The sequence below is a fragment of the Alosa pseudoharengus genome, unplaced genomic scaffold (genome assembly GCF_046254945.1).
Source record: "Alosa pseudoharengus isolate Yale_2024_CS ecotype anadromous, Long Island Sound unplaced genomic scaffold, YU_APseudo_1.1 YU_APseudo_1.1_scf_12, whole genome shotgun sequence".
In the NCBI taxonomy this organism is placed as follows: domain Eukaryota; kingdom Metazoa; phylum Chordata; class Actinopteri; order Clupeiformes; family Clupeidae; genus Alosa; species Alosa pseudoharengus.
The window spans coordinates 34910984-34929292 of NW_027468587.1; the positions used below are offsets into that span (position 1 = coordinate 34910984).

Genomic DNA, 18309 nt, shown 5'->3' on the forward strand with positions numbered 1-18309 from the left:
TAATAGAGACAGAAGCTGAGATTGACTGATAGAAAATGAGCTATATTTAATCTGTTGCAGAGGGAGAGAAGGGAAGAGATTTGGAGATGAAAAGATAGAAAAAAGATGGATGTCCTGATAGGCAGAGATTGCTTGGCGGGATGAGACAGAGGAAGTAGGTGAGATAGCGCAGAAACAAACGAGATAGATAGAGAGAGAAAGTGATAGAGAAGAGGAAAAAAGAAAACAACGGAACATTTTTTTTTTCAAAAAATTTAGAAAAAACAGCAGACAGCGAGAGGGTGAGAGAGAGAGAGAGGCAGGGAGAAAGAGGGAGGGAGGAGGAAAGAGCTCGAGTGTGTGTGTGTTTTTATGAATGGATGGTGAGTCAGGCGATGTGTCATACACCCCGACGTCTTTATAAAGGAAGTTTTAAACAAGCCTAAACATTTCACTCCGCGAAAAATTAGACCTACACACTCTCGCATCCACCTCTGTCTTTCTCTCTCTCTCCCCATCTCTTTTTCCCTCTCAGTCTACTTGTCTCTTTATGTGTCCATATCTGTCTTACCATGCCACTGCGCACGGATTAAAGGATCTAAACCGAAACTTTATCGAGGAAAAACTTTTCATACATTGATTTTATTTCTCGATCCGACTATTCTCATTCATTCACTTCTTCATTCATTCATTCAAACCATAGCTCCCTATCCGCACAGCCTGTGCTACCTATCACCGTCAGTCTTTTTGAGCGGACAGTGTCAAGGAAAGAAGACATCTGGAGCACGTGACTCTTTCCGGACTTCCATTTATTTATTAATTTGACGCGTTTATTTATTTATTTATCCAACTATTTATATATAGCATACTCTGTTTATTTATTTTGGTTGGAACTCCTGGGATCCGAACAAATATGAAATGTAAGTTTCTTCATGGTCTTTTTTTGCTTAGATTGACTTGTTGAACTCACCTAACTGCTTAATTAACTTAAGTGTGTATTCTTGCCACTTTGCTAGCTTAATTAGAGTTTGGTCAGTAGCCATTTCAAGACGTCCTGTGTCAGTTCTACCACTTCTAGGTGATGACATCGTTGTTCTCATTGCATGGGATAAATCCCCTAACCTTTGCCTATTCAAACTGATATTCTGCAAATTATGATCAATTGCATTCATTTAGGAATAGCAGAGAGACGTTATGGCCAAACGATGAGTTATTTGGCAAAGAACCTGACCCACGGCTCCAGCGGTTGTCATGTCATGCCAAGGAATTCATCATGTTGACAGAAGTTGTAGTTCATGTAGCCTATAATATGTCTGTTGCAACGCAAAAACTTGAATTAGAAAGTTATAACCTCAGCAATGGCCATTAAAAAAAACTATTGTGGGCTGCTTGAAGCGGTAATCCCCAGGGACATATTGCAAAGCATTTATTGATTAAAGGTGCAGTGTTTATTTAAGTTGCAGGCTACTGTTTGTTCCTCTCAACTTTGGGGAGAGAAAGGTGTTTAGTTTGTACTTGCCAGTAAAACAGGCATTATAGGCTTATCTTATGGCAGTGTTTTCAGCTGGGATGGCAAGAATGTCATCACTCATTCAGTCAATTTACAGCAATGCTAGTTAAACTCCAATGATGTCAATTAATGACTCTCTCTCTCTCTCTTTGTCTCTCTCTCTGTTCCCTCAGTGCTGGTTGACTCCTCATCCTTGCTCCTGTCGCTGCTGTTGGCCCAGCTGCCATTGTTTACATCTGCAAAGCCGCTGCGATACCCCGTCCATAATGACTTTGACAAGCTAACCAATCAAACAAAACATCTGCTGAAACTCACACAAGATCTACTGGTGAGATATAATTGAAATGATGGGATATGATGATATGAACAGTGTGAGCAAAGTGGGGACATATCTGCCACCATGCAAGTTTAGATGAATGTCCCTCCCACGCTCTCTCTCTCTCTCTCTCTCTCTCTCTCTCTCTCTCTCTCTCTCTCTCTCTCTCTCTTTCTTCTTTGCGGCACTCTGATACATTTATCACAATTGCTAGCACAGCTGGTGGTAACTCTGGCTACCCGGATACAGATATAAATCTATTACAGTAGTTCCCTATCTGACTGTAATAACAGTGACCTGGATGGCTGCCCAGACGCCTCAACTTAATGGTTAAGCTGCCTCAGGTGCTCTTCTGTCCTGAAGTCTAGGGGGGGAAAAAACGATCTCTGTGAAATCTAAACTCCGGGCTGTGCTCCAACATCCTGCTGGTCACCTGCTAGACCCTCCCCTCCGCTCCACAGACTGGCACTCTTGCTTGTGGCCCAGACTGATTCTCCAGGGTGTTACTATCATTACCCAAAAGGTCTCCTCGCACGTCAAAGGCCTTGGCAGCCGCAGTGTGGAGCTAAACGCCCTGGTTGTGAGGTGCAGCTCCACTGTGGTGTCTGAACCCTCAGTGTGAATTCATAAGCCGTCTGGAAAATGCACGTGAGGCATCTATATTCCTGTAACCCAGCACTGAGGCTGGTGTAGCCATGAGGGGGAGTCAGACCTTTGCGTCTGCAGCGGGATGTTGTGATTCCAATACACTTGTTCCTTAAAGTGGCACCAAGTGATTGAGAGCGGTGGGGGTAGGGGGTGGATGACAACGCGTCTCTTCGCTGCCATTAGAACTCAGTGACCTCTGGTGATGAATGTCCTGCTTGTAGCCAACTATACTGCTGCTCTAAGAAACCATGCTCGACTCGTGGTTAGACTCTTTGCCCCTTCTGTTCCCTAGTTGTGTTGTGCATGCCTGAGGGTGTATGCGTGTGCGGTGGTGAACTGGGAGTTCAGATGTGCACTGTAGCTGTGATCGGCCGGCGCATTAGTGGTGTTGTGTGGAGTATGGGTGCCAGATGTGAGGGATGGTGGAGCATTATCAAAGGCCGCTCTAGTGACAAAGAGGCAGAGCGCAGGGATCGCCTTTTGAAAAAATATTTTGTTAGTTTTTCAATGACATGAAACATTTATTTTGGTTTCTTTTCTTCTTGTATGGAGTTCCACTTAACAGGGGTCAAGGCTAGGAAAGAAAAATAGAATGGGAGTCAACGGAAAGTCCCCACAAGAAGGCAATAAAATAGTGGTGTGCGTGTGTGTGTGTGTGTGGTGTTTGTCTCTCAAGTGGGTTGCAGAGCATGTGCGTTGTATGTAGATATGTAGCTATTGTGTGCGTGTGTGTGTGTGTGTGTGTGTGTGTGTGTGTGTGCATGGCCACGCATGCGTATCTGTTGATGAGAATGTGTGTGCTTCAGTGCACCAGTGCAGTGAATGCATGGCACACAGTATATGTACTGTGTTGTAAATAGCTGTGGGCTTTGTAGGTGTGGTGTTTGGTGTTTAGTTTTCGGTCGCCACAGCAAAGTGGCCTGATAGAAATCAGAAGGGATTTATCACATTCCAGTATTTGCATTCAGGAACATGGGAGGATGAGGCGGTGGGAGGGAAGGCTCAGTCGAGTGAGCTCATGATCTGCAGTGGAGGCAAAGAAAGAAAGAGGAAGGGGGGGAATGGGAGGACAAGAGAGAATTACAGGGCTGAGAGAGATGGCCTGCGAAGTGAAGCAGAAGAGATAAAGAGATCAGAGGGCCAGGTGGAGAGAGAATGGCCAACACACTCTGTGTGTGTGTGTGTGTGTGTGTGTGTGTGTGTGTGTGTGTGTGCATGTGCACACACCTGTATGTGTGTGGGTGGGTGTGCGAGAGAGAGAGAGAGAGAGAGAGAGAGTGAGTGTGTGTGTGTGTGTGTCTGTGTGTGCGTGCCTTTTAACACATCTGTGGGAGGCTGTATCAGAGGATGCTTGGATACTGACTTAGAGAGAAGGAGCATTATGTTGTGTTGATAAGGCTAGATAGAGAAAGAGATTAAGAATGTTTACTTTAGAGCCTGAGATTTATAGGAAATCAGAAAGGCCAAGGAAAATAAATTGCACAAGTTTAAGGATCGTGAACCTGCACATGGTACTGCAATCCATACATATAAGGGCAATTACAGCATTTTGGACAAGAAGGGAGGTTGGGACATAAGAACGTCGATCTTAGGGATAGCATTACAGGGCACTGTGGATACAAAAGAGTTAAGAGACAATGTATGGAACCATCACCAGTTCAAAAGCAAGTAGCATTTTCTTCAACACATTCATTTCCTCTTGTATGCTTTAACTTGCTCATTATACAGACCTACATAAAGTAGATGAGTCATTGACACATCATAAAATGGTCAAATACCACCTAGGCACTATGACTTCTGCATTGAAATTCAAAGACCCCTTGACTGATTATCTGGAGTGCTTGCTTTTATTGCTATGCCCTCTCTAGTTGTAAAGGGCAGACTGCCACAGAGTGTGACTTGTCAGGACTCTGTCTACCTGTGCTGGCTTCAATGCCCCTGTTTTGGTTGGCCGTCTCAAGTTTAGCCTGCCCTCCAGTGGCTCAGGCCTGCTACTATCAGGATTCTCCTGCACTGCACGTCATGATGCCATTTTTAACTGCGACCCTGGAGTTTCCCTCGGTCCTCTGTTGTCTCTTCCACTTTGAGTTCTTAGTCATTGCATATGTTTTTATTCTTCCTCTAAAAAACATCCTGTGGTTTCAGGTCACTAACTTTTATGGCTGATGTTTAAAGGTTAAATTTGGGGTGAACTCTCTTTGACTCCACACATTTGTAATTCCACCAAAGAGGACAAAGAGCAAAGAGGCTTGTCTGGAGTGTCAGGGCATGCACTGTGTTGTTGACATTTCTGGCCATTTAATACATGCATGCTTTGTTGCTTGATTTGCACTGTGAGGCCTATTTTCATACGTTTTGCTTTTTTTCACTTTCAGAAAGAACACTCCCTTGACACGGAGATTGAGAACCACAGATTCAAGTCTCTCCCATCCATGGGCAACCGAGCAACAGATCTCAGCTCACTAGAGGTACGAGTGACCTCATTTCTCTCTTTTGTCATAAAAATTCCCTTGGCCTTTTCATGTGTGTGCTCCGGACTGTTTTTGCTTCAAGGCCCTGTGGTTGTTTTCTTCTGTGCTCTCCGTCACACCCAGCTGACATCTCTCCCTCTCGCTCTGTCTCTCTTCCTGTTTACGCTGCACAGCTGAAGCCCACTCTCTCCCAGCTCCATGCCGACCTCAGGTCCTTCGAGCATCACTTTGATTGGCTGCACCGAATCACACAGAAGCATAAACACTCCTCCATACCCAAACTCATGGAAATCATTCACCAGATCAAGATCCTTATGAACTCCCTCCAGCGACAGGTAAGCATGCACTTCCAGTATGATGATGCACTCTCTTCCTCTGAAGTTTATAATACTAGTACAGGTACACTGCCTATAACATGACCATACTGATGAGATACATAAAGTAAGCCATAATATGTTGCTCGTCATGTCTTGTCCTGACCTAAGGGATCTCTGTTGTTTTTCTCTGTAGATGGGCAGAATGGAGGCTCCCCGGCTCCCCTTTCCCAATCCCTCTATGCCTCCACACCCAGCCTTCCACTGGGAGGTGGCCCAGTCCTCTATAGAGCTCCTCCAGCAGTTCCGTCTCTTCTGTGACTGGGCAACAAGGGCATTCCTCACCTTAAAGTCCAAGGTCCCAGCATGATGACGTCTCCACCGTCTCTATCCAGCCACAATATCCACACTTTTTGCACCAGTTTCCAGTGTCCAGGTTATGAATGGCCAACGTCCTAATAGCCATCAGCCGTGTTCGGTCTACACATACATTTTCTGTATCAGCAGTTGCTCATCAAGTACACTGGTATAGGTTAGAGTTCATCTGAAGTACCACAACCACATTGCAGCAATTTACCCAAGTCCTGTGATCTAACCATGCCAGCACGCGGCATGTCCCCATTGAGGCCATCAGTAGGCCACTGCCGTTGCCTTATATTCCTTGTCCTCCTCTTTTTCCTATAAATCTTTGATCCTATTTGTTATTTATATATTTATTTATTTATTATTGTTAGTTATTTATTTGGTGTCATTATTTATTTGATTTTGTGACATGTTTTACATTTGCTGTCTCTCCATTCATGCATTAATTATTTTTTTAGACTTGTTCCTCTGTATCTCGTTCCTGTGATGCCTTTGCTTCATAGGATAACACATTCCACGTAGCACTTGTGTATCTTAAACTGTCATAGTAAACTGATTGTACTTACGTGTAAAGGGCAAGTCGGGGAGTTTGTTGTACCCCAAAATGGAATTCTTAGGATACAATATTCTGCCACTAGATGTAGCAATAGTTGGGAGTTTGATGACAGTGCCATATGCCTTTAAAATGTGTAGATAGAGTTGCAAAGCACTGACCTGTTTCATCTTTTTTTTCTTTGCACAAAATGTGTTGGGTTTGCATCAAGATGCAGTTTAATTTCAAGAAACATCAAACCGAAGCCTTAAAATACTATGTATTGTGATATTGTGAGACTATGGTACTGTACAGTGTACATATCAGAATGTAAAATGTTGTATACAATGCAAATGTCTATTATATTGTAGTTTTCTATGATATAATTTCCAGTACTCCTATCACTATCACTATCATTGTGTCGCAATATCAATATTACTCTGTTTTTAGTATTTTGATACAGTATTTTTAATTTATTATATTTTTTTCAATATTATTTATTTTCATCACAAGGAAGCCAGCCTTCTTAAGTTTGTTTTATACTTTTATACTTAAACTTATTAAAATCTTTATTGCTGCAATCATCTCTTAGTTTTTTTACACTGAGGCTACAACATCCATCAGTGAATGTTCTCACTCATGTTTGGTATCCCAGGAAACAAGCAGATAAAATTATTTAAACACAAAAATAAAGGAATTGTCTTCAGCAACTTTAATTTCTGGTGGTATGATGAGTGTCCAATAGGCTGAGCTGCATCTTTATTGCCTCTTTAGAGCAATCGTTGAGATGAAGAGAAAACGGGAATCTGCTTCAAAATACAGTCTATTTAATTATGCCTCTACTAGCACATGTACATTTCAAATTGTAGGCCCATGCACTGTGGCCTGGTGCTGGTACTCTCAAAGGATAGGCTATGTCTGTCTGCAATGGTCTTTAAACTACATTACCTACAAGGCTTTGCGAAAAGTGTAGAAGAGGCTTGAGCATACGGCTTCAGGTGTTTACTTAGTACTGGCACAATTTAACTTCATTGTTAGTTAAGAAGAATGATGATGGGTTAAACTGAAACTAAAATTAAACCGGAATATAGCATGATTTAATGTAATTTAGCTAATAATCAGAACAGAATGGTATGCCAAACCTATTGACCAATGACACTGGCTGAATTCAAGTTGGGATGGACCAATAACTAAAGCTTTTACTGGGAGGCTACGGCAGGCGGGTGACTGCTGGTTAGTTTGTGCTCGAGATTATTGTTAAGGTTGTATGGAGTAACACTGCGGGTCTCAGTCCTTTTTCAAAACATAGACAATATCAGCTATATCATGTAAATAACATCGGACAAGTATCCTGTGCAATTGTGCACATGCAAAACCTTTCGTTCCGACGCATCGGAAATTTAGACGAACTGAGGGTAAAATTTACTCGAGAAGGCCGGTTTACATTTGGACCAAATCCGCTGGTTTCATGCAGTAATCCACTGATTACCGACTTGATTTTGTTTCTGAAGGTGAGTGCACATATTTGATTCAGCATTTGGCCTTTGAGAAACGTTATAACCTGACACAACAAGGCAAGAGCAGACGGATACAGAACGTAGAGTAGGGAGGAGGGGAAGATACTAGGGAGGAGGTGGGATTTAAAGGGAAAGTGTGTTGATGTTTGGCCGACCCAATTAGATGCTATGAGCCATGAGAATCAGGGATGCTTTCATGATTTGTGAATAAATTGATGTTTCAATGTCCTTCAACATTACACTGACATTTTATCAATGGCTAAAATACTGTGGATTGTAAGTAACACACAGGAGAGAGAGAGAGGAAAGTTAGTCATAGGATAGATATTTGCTCCCAAGAAAAATGTTTAAACAACTTTCATTGCTCACAGCTGAAGTTCATTGCCAAACATCTTCTGATGAAGACTGTTCCAGCCACACATGAAGAACATACTTGAGTGGTAGCTGGGGATGGCCCACCTGGAATGAACCCAATGACAACAAAAGATGGGACCTGATTGTAAAAATTAACAAGTACCATTTGCACCCTTCCAACCCTTGGCCTCATGAAGATGGCCAATTCGGTGGCCACGCTGGTGGTACAGACGGAGCTCCTGCCGACTCAACCATCATCGTCTCTGTCTCCCTTCCCCTCTCTGCTTGCTACCGGTGATGATGTGGAGGAGGATGGCGAGAGGCCGGACGAGAAGACGGCTACCGAGGTGGTGCTCACCGGTATGGAGATGGTGACGTCCACCTCGTCTCCCGTCATGCCAGTGCCCCAGAATCCTGAGCACCCATTTCATTGCCTGGATTGTGGAAAAAGCTTCAAATGGTCATCCAGACTGGCCCACCATCAGCGTAGCCACAATAATGAGAGGCCCTACCGCTGCAACCTTTGCCCCAAGGCCTTCAAGGGTTCCTCTGCACTACTCTACCACCAGCGGTAAGTTCTAGGGGTATAACGGTACACAAGCATCATGGTTCCGTGTGTACCTCTTAGGGATGCACCGATTCTAAAATTCTAAAATAACAATTTGGCTGATAACCGATGCCGATACCGATATTTTTGTCTTTGTTTGTTTACTGGGTTGTTGTTGTTGTTAATTATACAAAACTAAAATATTCATAAAATACCATTTTCAAGTCTTTCAGGCCTTCATAGCACAACATTTACCTTTTTGCAGAATTGAAAATAACCGATAAATATCAGCCACTGCCATTGGTAAATGTTGATGTGCCGATAACCAATATCGGTCAACAAGGCTGATATTGGCCGATACCGATGTTGGGCAATATATCAGTGCATCCCTAGTACCCCGGTTTTGAAGTCACGGTTCAGTTCATTTTTGGTACTGTAAGCCTGTAGGTACTACTAACTTAAAATTCTCTGACAATAGTATTTTAAAAAGGTGTAAAATTAAGTTAGTTAAATAACTAAGCTGACATATAGTCTGCCACTTATTATGCGTGTGTGGGAACTCATGGTCCACAAGCAAAAAAACTTTCCTTTCTGTTGATTACTGTTAGAGACTGCATACATTTGGTACACATCTGTATTGAACATAACATCCTGTACCTAAACGGTTTGGTAAATATATGTGCCTTTACAACCCTAGTAAGTTCACAGGCTACCGTACAGTTTGCATTTCATCTAATGCTTAAGGTATGCACCATGTTGTACGGTATCTTTCTCATTGCTTCATTGGAAACTTTGGGATTTTTCTATCTGGGCCCAATTTGTAGGTCTTTTCAGGTGCAAATTTGTTGACAAAAAAAGATCCCAACCTTTTACTCTAAGAAACACTGATCTGCATCACTCAACCCATGGGTGGAAACAAAGTGTCTTTTTTGGCTCAGATGCAAGATTCTGTTGAAATATTTGGTAGAGGAAAGAGGTCAGCAGGTGTCTGGATAAGATGCTTTGGTGAATAGTTTATGCTTCAAATTCCAGTCTTACTGTCTTACCAGGTTGTCCCATCATTAAGACCAACTGTTGTCTCGTCTGTGTTACATATTTACTTTGAAGGATGGTTCTTTTGTGACTTGTCCTCTTTTGTCTTCAGGATTCTTTTATGAAGATTTTGTGTTCTTTGGAAGAATAGTTCATCTTTTGCCTCAACAACAGAGCTGAATATTGCTTCCACATTAGTCATGCACAGGGTGTTGTTTCTCAGTTTATAATTTTTGACAGCTGTATAACTTTGTGCTGTGGAAGTGCAAATACTGGTCATTCTAATGGTACAAAGTGTGGCTACCACAGGTCCCACTCTGGTGAGAAGCCCTACAAGTGTGACGACTGTGGCAAAGCCTTCAAACGCTCGTCTCTGTTGCAGGTGAGTCACACGGCCAAGCGCTGTGGAACTGGGGCATATTCTCTCTTTCATACTGGCATCATGTTTATGTAGGTCATGGGTCAGAAGAATTGGCTAAGTAAATGGAAATGTTTACATACCTCAGGATACCTCCTGAACCCAACAACTAATTGCAGGCTGGAGCGGTTACACCCTAGACCATAGCAGAGCTCTGCCATGTCATTAGCACTGGCCCCAGGATAAATCTGCTCTCCTTCAAGCAGCAGCAACACATATATTGTTACTAACATGTAGCCTAATATTGCAAAGCTGATTGTGGAGCTTCATATACTGCCATTAGATTTTGTTACAGGGCAAATCTGCTCATACATTTTGCAGGTTCACCGCAGCGTTCACACTGGACTCCGCACTTTCCAGTGTCCCTACTGCCCCTTGACCTTCAAATGGAGCTCCCACTACCAGTACCACCTGCGCCAGCACACCGGCGAGTGCCCTTACCCGTGCGACAGCTGCCCAAAGGCCTTCAAGAACTCCAGCAGCCTGCGCCGACACAAGAATGTCCACCTGGGCCTCAAGCCATACGTCTGCGCCGTGTGCAGCAAGGCCTTCACGCAGTCGACCAACCTGCGGCAGCACATGCGCATCCACACGGGCGAGCGGCCCTACGTCTGCAACAAGTGCGGCCGCAGCTTCACGCACTCGTCCAACCTGGCGCTGCACCGCACCTCGCACCTGGAGGACAAGCGGAAGGCGGGAGAGGGGAAGGAGGGGGGCGTGGAGGGGGCGGTGATGCTGGGGACCGCGGCCACGGAGGAGCTGAGCGAGGTGGGGGTCGGGATCCAGGACATGGTGGGCTTCGTTGGTCAGGAAGCCGGGCTAGGCGTGGGCGAAGTGTTCCTCACCCATCACACCTCGTCGGGCGCCGGCGGTCAGACCATGCTGACGCTGACGCCCACCACGGTTGCGGCGGCGGCGGGGCACGTGCACATGACCACCGACACGGGCGCCAGCGTGCTGCTGTTCAGCTGCGGCAGCTGCAACCAGACCTTCACCTCGCAGGGAGACCTGGAGGAGCACCAGACCCTCCACCTGGGGGCCCTGGGCCCCGGAGCCACGGCAGGGCCGGAGGCCGGGGAGCCCACAGGCGCCGAGCCGTCCACCGTCAGCCTGGTTGGGGCTGGACCCCTCCTGGCGGATTTCGAGGAGGTGGTGGAGACGACCACGGTGGCAGAGACTGGGCAGGGTGCCAGGGAGCTGCTGAGCCTGGGTGGGGGAGCCGAGGGAGGGGTTGGTGGACAGAACGGTCAGGCGCAGTACGATCTCCTCCAGGGCTTCACCACAGTTCCACAGTTACCCCCCGAGGCCAGCGTGCCCACCGACACAACAGGAGGAGCAGCGAACGTCTCCATGCTCTGCACCTACTGCGGGAAAAGCTTCAAGACCAGCAGTGGGTTAACCAGGCATGTGGCACAGGTAGGATTGAGCAGGCTGCTGAGGGAGGGGTTATGCAATATATTAGTTGAGTAGCCTATAGAATATGAAGATCAATGTTACAGTGGAACCCCCATCTCAGCAAACTCCGTATCTGCTGTTTTAGTTATTCGCGGTTCGTCATAACAGGAAATATTAAGTCGTAATTATGAAAATAAACAGTTTATGTTTTAAATTTGGCCCAATTATGTCTGTCCTTGACTCCTGCATCCTCATTGCATTATTTCCTTCTTGCGTTATTAAATAAAGGGGTAAGGACATATGGCTTGCAAAGGAGGAAGGAAGGAAAGAATGCATGGAGGACTTTGATTTTGAAGAATTGATATTTACCCCTTGTCATTGCTCCATCCAGAATTAAGCAAAAACATCAGCAGCTCTTTCATTTGAGTGACCAAATTTACATAACCTCTATAACAATATACTGATAATGCTATAATACGTTTTTAATTTTAGTTGTTGTTGTCTTTGTCTTTTAGTGTGCTTGTTATGAATTACACTTTACCGTAGACTAAAAATGTGTACACAAAAAACAAGTTCTATGGTATTCGCGACTATCCACTGTTCCGTAGAAGATATTGTGTCAGCGGAAGGAGTGTATCAATTGGGGACATGGGGGTTTCTCTGTTCTTCACTTGTACTCTATTGCGAAACCTAGAACACACATTTGAATACATTACTGTTTTAATGATGTTCTTTGCTATGTAATGTCTTTTCTGTACCACTCTTTTTCCTTGGCCCATATGTTGTCTGTCCTGTCATTCTGTCTGTCCCTCTCTCTCTCTCTCTCTCTCTCAGGCCCATTCCCTCTCGTCATCCCAGACTCGCTCCCAGTACAACTGCTCGGCGTGTGACCGCTCCTTCCCTCTCCTCTCGTCCCTCCTGACCCACCAGTACTCGCACACGCCCGAGCAGCGGCTCTTGGCCGAGGCCGAGGCCGAGATCGTCTGCCCCCCGTCCCTCGCCCTGCCCCTGCCGTCCTCCCCCATCGCCAAAGCACAGGAGGGCGGCGAAGGGGAAAGGGAGATCCACGTCAGCCTCATCGCCGTCACTGAGGAGGCGGGCAAGAGAGGGAAAGGAGGCCGCAGAGGAGCAGTCAACAAGACCCCTGGCAACGGTGGTGAGAGAGCCTCAGACTTTATTTACATTTTGATCTACTTTAGTCCTGTTTAAGGTCTATGGGAAATTCTAGTAGCTGGGGCATATTGCTTTAGTGAAATGCTGTACACAAGGCTAAAACACAACACAGGTCATTTCAGTTGAAAGGTATTTCAGGGGTCTAATTTATCAATGTAGTTTAGCATCTTGCCACATATGTTTGTCATTTCTGATCCTGAATTTCAAGGCTAGTAAGGTTGAGTTACTGCAACATGTTGAGAATTCCGAGGACTTCGAGTGTATTTGAATGTAAGTTCTCTGTAGTCCTTGTTATTTCCCTTCTGATGGGAGTTTTCCTTTGTGCTCCAGAGCGTCCGTATCGCTGCTCAGAGTGTGGCAAGTCGTTTAAGGGCTCCTCCGGTCTGCGCTACCACATGCGGGACCACACGGGAGAGAGGCCCTACCGCTGCACTGAGTGTGGGAAGAGCTTCAAGAGGTCCTCACTGCTCTCCATCCACCAGAGAGTGAGTACTGCACCTGTATCTGTCTACAAGTTGCAGGAATGTGTGTGTGTGTGTGTGTGTGTGGTTGATATCGGTAAAATAAGCACACATTGGCTTTCTCCGCTCTACCGTAGCCACTCCCCCTCTCACACAGCACAGCGCAGGACCAGAGACAGAGAGGGTAAGCAGAGTTTTGGCAGCACTGAATCAGGGCACAGCAGGGGTCAAGATGCAAGATCATGTCTGACCTCAACAATAAAGAGTACATGTATGTGGTTTTCTAGCAGAATGATTCCATGGATTTTGCAACAACACGACAACAAACACGGGTATGCAGTGGCTATTCAAAACAACGTAAAAATTAGGTGCAATAAGCTGACACTTCGAATAGCCCAGAATTCTTTGGACTTGAGACTTGAATAAACAAATAATTCCGACTGCAAGGTCCCAAATTGAAACGAGCGATAGGCTATTGGTCCTGAATTTAAGGACGTTTCAGAATGCCACACAGCTACAGACAATGAGTGGCAGACAGAGCGACATGTCACTTATGCTACCAAAGACTGTTTTTGAGCCACATTTTTGCAAATCTCATATGAATGGTTTGTCTTCTTTGATATCATTAAATTATTCAATAGGCTAAACATGTAGCCTTACATCAAAGCTTTAGGCTTATGTCATTTTGATCAGCTACAGACAATGAGTGGCAGAGCGTGATGTCACTTATAGGCTACAAGAGATGGTTTTTGAATCACATCATTGCAAATTTCCTATGATGATTCATTACTCCACCAAATGGTTTGTCTTCTCTATCATGAAGTTATTCAATAGGCTTAACAATTAATATATAGCCTACATATAACTCAAAGCGGTTAGGCTTATGTCATGTTGATCTGTAAAAAATGTCACATGCAGCCATGCCTAAATTATATTATCATATAATATTCAGTATTTATTGAATGCTTAGCTGAAATAAATTACTATCTTTTTCCCCATCATCCTATTTTTAAAGCAGGCATACCTGCAGACATGTAATTGGGCTACGGGTGTTCTACAGGAATAGCATGTTTGAACGGGCACTGCACTAGTGGTCCAAATAAATGAACCTTGGTATTAATTGACAAGAAATGTGGAAGCTGTATGTTGTCATGCAATGCTGGATGTGGTTTATGTTAGATGTCGAGTATGTGTTGGATGTGTGTTGTGATGCTCTGGTGACATGGAGCTGCTCTAACAAAGTAATTTAAGGTTAAGGATTAATGAAGTATCAATTAATTAATCAATGTGTGCATTTATATGATGCCAGTAGCAACTCTTTTCCTGCCCTCTGTAGGTCCATACTGGTGTACGTGCCTTCCAGTGTCCTTACTGCCCCCTGACCTTCAAGTGGAGCTCCCACTACCAGTACCACCTGCGCCAGCACACCGGCGAGCGGCCCTACGTGTGCCAGGAGTGCGGCAAGTCCTTCAAGAACACCAGCTGCCTGCGGCGCCACAGCCAGCTGCACTCGGGCCTGCGGCCACACTCCTGCTCCGTGTGCGGCAAGTCCTTCTCGCAGACGTCCAACCTGAAGCAGCACGAGCGCACGCACTCGGGCGAGCGGCCCTTCCAGTGCGCGCAGTGCCACAAGAGCTTCACGCACTCGTCCAACCTGCAGCTGCACCTGCGCACGCACTCCTCGCGCAAGGACTTCAAGTGCCCGCACTGCGGCAAGGAGTTCGTCATGCACTCCTACCTGCAGAGGCACCTCAGGACGCACGCCACCGCCGGCAGCGGGGGCGCCAAGGAGGGGCCGAAGGCCGCCAAGGGAGGAAGTGGCGGAGGCGGCGGAGCCTCGGGAGGCCCGGCACAGACGCTGAGTCTGAGCGTGAACGCGCCGGGCGGCCTCAGCTCTCTGTTCCCGGGCGACGGCTCGGGCAGCTCCACGCTGCTGCTCTCGCCGTCCAACTTGGACATCCCGCCCAACACGTCGCAGAATTACTTCATGATCCAGACGCCCTCGGGGCTGCAGCTCATCCCTCTGTCCAACCCCACGCCCACGCAACCTCCCCCGCCACCCCCACCCCCGCCCCCACCGCCTCCACCCCAGCCACAGTCCCAGAACTATCTGCTGCTGCAGTGCCAGGGCACCAATGGGAACCAGCCCAGCCTCATCCTCGTCCCCACCACGTCTAATCCCGTGGCTGCCGAGCCGCAGTCTCTTCCTGTGGTGCAGACCATCCCGGGGCTGCAGAACGTTCTGGGCCAGGCCCAAACCCCAATGCCCCAGTTTCAGACGGTCCAGACCCAGCCTCGCTACATCATAACCAACCCCAACAGCACCAACACCCAGGCCGTCACCAACCCTCCGCCCCGAAATTCCACGCTCACTCGGCCCATTTTGGGGAAGCTGACCAGCACCAAGACCGGCAGGAGTCGACGGGGCCGAAAACCCAAAGCCGCGTCCCAGACTCCCGGTCAGGCAGCGCCCACACTGGCCACCACGTCAGCAGCCGTCAGCACACTCAGCACTACGGTTAGCGTGCCAAATCTTGGCAGCCAGTTGTCTCAGGCGCCAGCTTGTGACATTCAGGCTGCTTCGACCAGCACCTCTGGGCCAACAGCGGAGCCCCAAATGCAGGGTGGTCATCTCACAAAGCCCTCGGCTGTTTGGACAGACCAGGCTATGCATGGAGAGGTCAAGCCTTCAGATACATTGCCAGAGGAGAGGTTTGTGCTGTGCTTCGAAAAGGACACGGGAGAAGACTGCAAGAAGGAGGAGAGGGGGATGGGGGTGGGGATGGAGGTGGGGATGGGGGGAGGTGGGGAAGGAGGAAGGTCGTACGTGTTACAGTTTGAAGGCGAGGCAGAGCGAGATGGAGGAGATGGCGAGGGTGGAGAGAGGCAGGAGGAGTCGTATGTGCTCCACTTCCAGGCAGACGGAGAGCGGGAGGGAGATGGAGGGAAGGAGCAGGACGGGATGGTGTCCCTAAACCTGCTCCAGGACTGGGGAGCGGAGAGGCAGGCGGAGAGGGCGTCCGGCCTGGGGGAAGGCGTCGAAGGGGAGGGTGAGTCATTCATCCTCCATTTCCAGGCAGCTGAGGCCCACGAGGAGGGGGCACAATCAGGCGCAGGATACCCAGAGGCGCCGGGCGACGACTTGGGCCTTTCCTGTCCACCTGCTCAGGCCCTCGTGCCACTCGGCGGGCAGGAGGTGGTCTTTCAGCTGGAGGACGAGGCCAAAATGGTCGGAGGCTCCGGGCCCGGTGACAACGTCCAGATGATTGCACTAATCGAGGGAGAGGGCGCCGGGTCAAGAGAGGGCAGCGCTTTTGGCCAAGCTGAGGGGGCAGCGAGGGAGAGCAGGGAGCAGATGGAGGGGATCTTTCAGCTGGAGGGAGGAGAGGGCATCGTCATCATCGAGGTGAGCACAAGCAGTCTCCGAGAGGGGGGCATGGAGGAGGGAGGGCCGGTGACGTTAGAGAGCATGGAGGGCAAAGAGATGAGCGATATCCGGGACGTGGCGGTCGGGGTCGTGTCCGAGGCAGAGACCCACGGACAGAAAAATGGCGATCATGAGAACTAGACGCCTGCCCAAGAGCAGCACGGTCCGAACTCTGGGCTTTTGTTAAGTCCCTAAAAATCTTCTTTTCTATCTAACAGTATGCCTTATAGCTTGGATCACACCTTTCTTTATGACTCACACACAAAAGAAATACAGACTGCACAAGAGTAGTTACTGTGTGTCAGCAGGGTATTTACTGGTGTGACAAAGTGACTGGCGCTCAATTGTATTAGGGGCAACTCTTGCACACTCACACAGACGTGGGAAACCACCTCTGTGGTATAATAAACTGTTAATAACACGAATGAAGGACATCTTTGGTGCTTGCTTGCATTGTGTGGTTGCTGTGAATACAGCAGATGAGACAAAGACAGTAAGCTTGTGGAAATGCGGCAAGTTGAAATTATGCTGTCATGTTGACAGTGTGTATAAAATAACCATGAATTTTGTGAATACGTCTCTTACAGTTGCTTGTTTCACCATAAATATTGATACTAGAACATAGTAATGTAATAAATTATACAGTTGATAAAATTGTCTGTGTTGGTGGATATATCTGTGGATTTTTTAAATGTGAATAGGTATTTATGTTACAGAGACTCATTGCTATAACATTTAATTTGTGTTGGGAGTCTTAGTTATTAATATTAAGTACATGAGTTATTCACAGTGAGTGTGTGATGTTGGTTACATGAGAATATTTTGGGGTGTGATTAAAGGGAACTGATTATCTTTAATGAATATACACAAACCAAGTGAAGGAAGGACAGCAACACTCTGTGCTCGCTACACACACTAGAAACGAGTAATGTGTTTTCCCCCTATAAACAGACCTTGTTACTATTTGCGCTGTGGTGTCACAAACCTCTGGAGCTTAAAACCATGAAGCCTTATCTCAACCCGCCCTGGGCCAGAGTCCCAGACAGGGATTTTACCCAGCTCTGGACTGGATTCCATGCCAAATGCAGACTACTCTGAAGGCAAAAATATATTTAAAAATATTTTAGGAAAAAATGTTGACATGTTCACATATCTTTTACTTAAAAAACAAATCAAAGTAGCAGTGGTGGAAATTTTCATTAGGCAGATAAGTGTGTGGGGAGCACAGACCTGGATCTCATTTAGATTTTTATCACGCAACACAAGTGCGTACAGTTTTCTTTTTTCTTTTTTTTCTTCACTTCAATACAAATGGTTTGATGCAAATTCCCCACACTGGTTTGATGATGTGGCTTGGCTACACCACAAAGGATGGGATCAGGGAGTGACCAGTAATAGAAAGCACTAGAGACTCTCATTAGCAACATTAGAAAAAAGAACAATCTGTTCCGAACAATCTATCAACTATATTCTTAACCCCAAACTGAACATCAATTATTTACCATTTATATTTATTAAGATGAACTAACACAAGTGTGAAAGAATAGGCCTATTAGTCATCAACATTGTATGCAATTTTTGTTTAGTTGTCCTTTCAATCTTAATTCCTTGTAAATCATTAATAATACAGCAATTTCCCATACAACCTCATTTGGCTGACTTGATATACAAGTATATATGCATATGTCAATGCAGGGCCTATGTAGGCATTCATCAAAGCATTTCTTCCTTCCGTGGTGGATCCCAGACTGTTATCTTTCAGTATCTATCAGTAATGTTATCTTTATCTTTCAGTGACGTCTTTTCACATCTCAGTCAGAAGCCTGAAGACATTTTTATCAACTTGAGTATT

At 46.3% G+C, this 18309-nt stretch overlaps 2 protein-coding genes across 2 annotated transcripts; both read left to right on the top strand.

The window, feature by feature from the left end:
* The first annotated feature begins 446 nt into the window (after window positions 1-446).
* il11a (interleukin 11a) lies at window positions 447-6790 on the top strand. Its single transcript, XM_076279549.1, has 5 exons — window positions 447-899; window positions 1663-1817; window positions 4829-4921; window positions 5098-5259; window positions 5435-6790. Exons 1-5 carry the CDS (start codon window positions 893-895, stop codon window positions 5606-5608), a joined length of 591 nt encoding a protein of 196 aa, XP_076135664.1. The 5' UTR covers window positions 447-892; the 3' UTR covers window positions 5609-6790.
* A 559-nt stretch (window positions 6791-7349) lies between these two features.
* znf628 (zinc finger protein 628) lies at window positions 7350-17174 on the top strand. The gene is made up of 7 exons (XM_076281060.1): window positions 7350-7644; window positions 8022-8575; window positions 9893-9965; window positions 10323-11417; window positions 12231-12552; window positions 12900-13054; window positions 14367-17174. The coding sequence occupies exons 2-7, from the start codon at window positions 8196-8198 to the stop codon at window positions 16596-16598; spliced, it is 4257 nt and encodes a 1418-aa protein (XP_076137175.1). The 5' UTR covers window positions 7350-7644; window positions 8022-8195; the 3' UTR covers window positions 16599-17174.
* Window positions 17175-18309: the final 1135 nt, after the last annotated feature.

Coding starts and splice junctions, on each gene's coding strand:
- il11a (XM_076279549.1), top strand. Junction 4,922..5,097: donor CAGATCTCAGCTCACTAGAG/GTACGAGTGACC, acceptor TACGCTGCACAG/CTGAAGCCCACTCTCTCCCA. Junction 5,260..5,434: donor TGAACTCCCTCCAGCGACAG/GTAAGCATGCAC, acceptor TTTTCTCTGTAG/ATGGGCAGAATGGAGGCTCC.
- znf628 (XM_076281060.1), top strand. CDS start 8,196: ATGAAGATGGCCAATTCGGTGGCCACGCTGGTGGTACAGACGGAGCTC. Junction 11,418..12,230: donor TAACCAGGCATGTGGCACAG/GTAGGATTGAGC, acceptor TCTCTCTCTCAG/GCCCATTCCCTCTCGTCATC. Junction 13,055..14,366: donor TGCTCTCCATCCACCAGAGA/GTGAGTACTGCA, acceptor TGCCCTCTGTAG/GTCCATACTGGTGTACGTGC.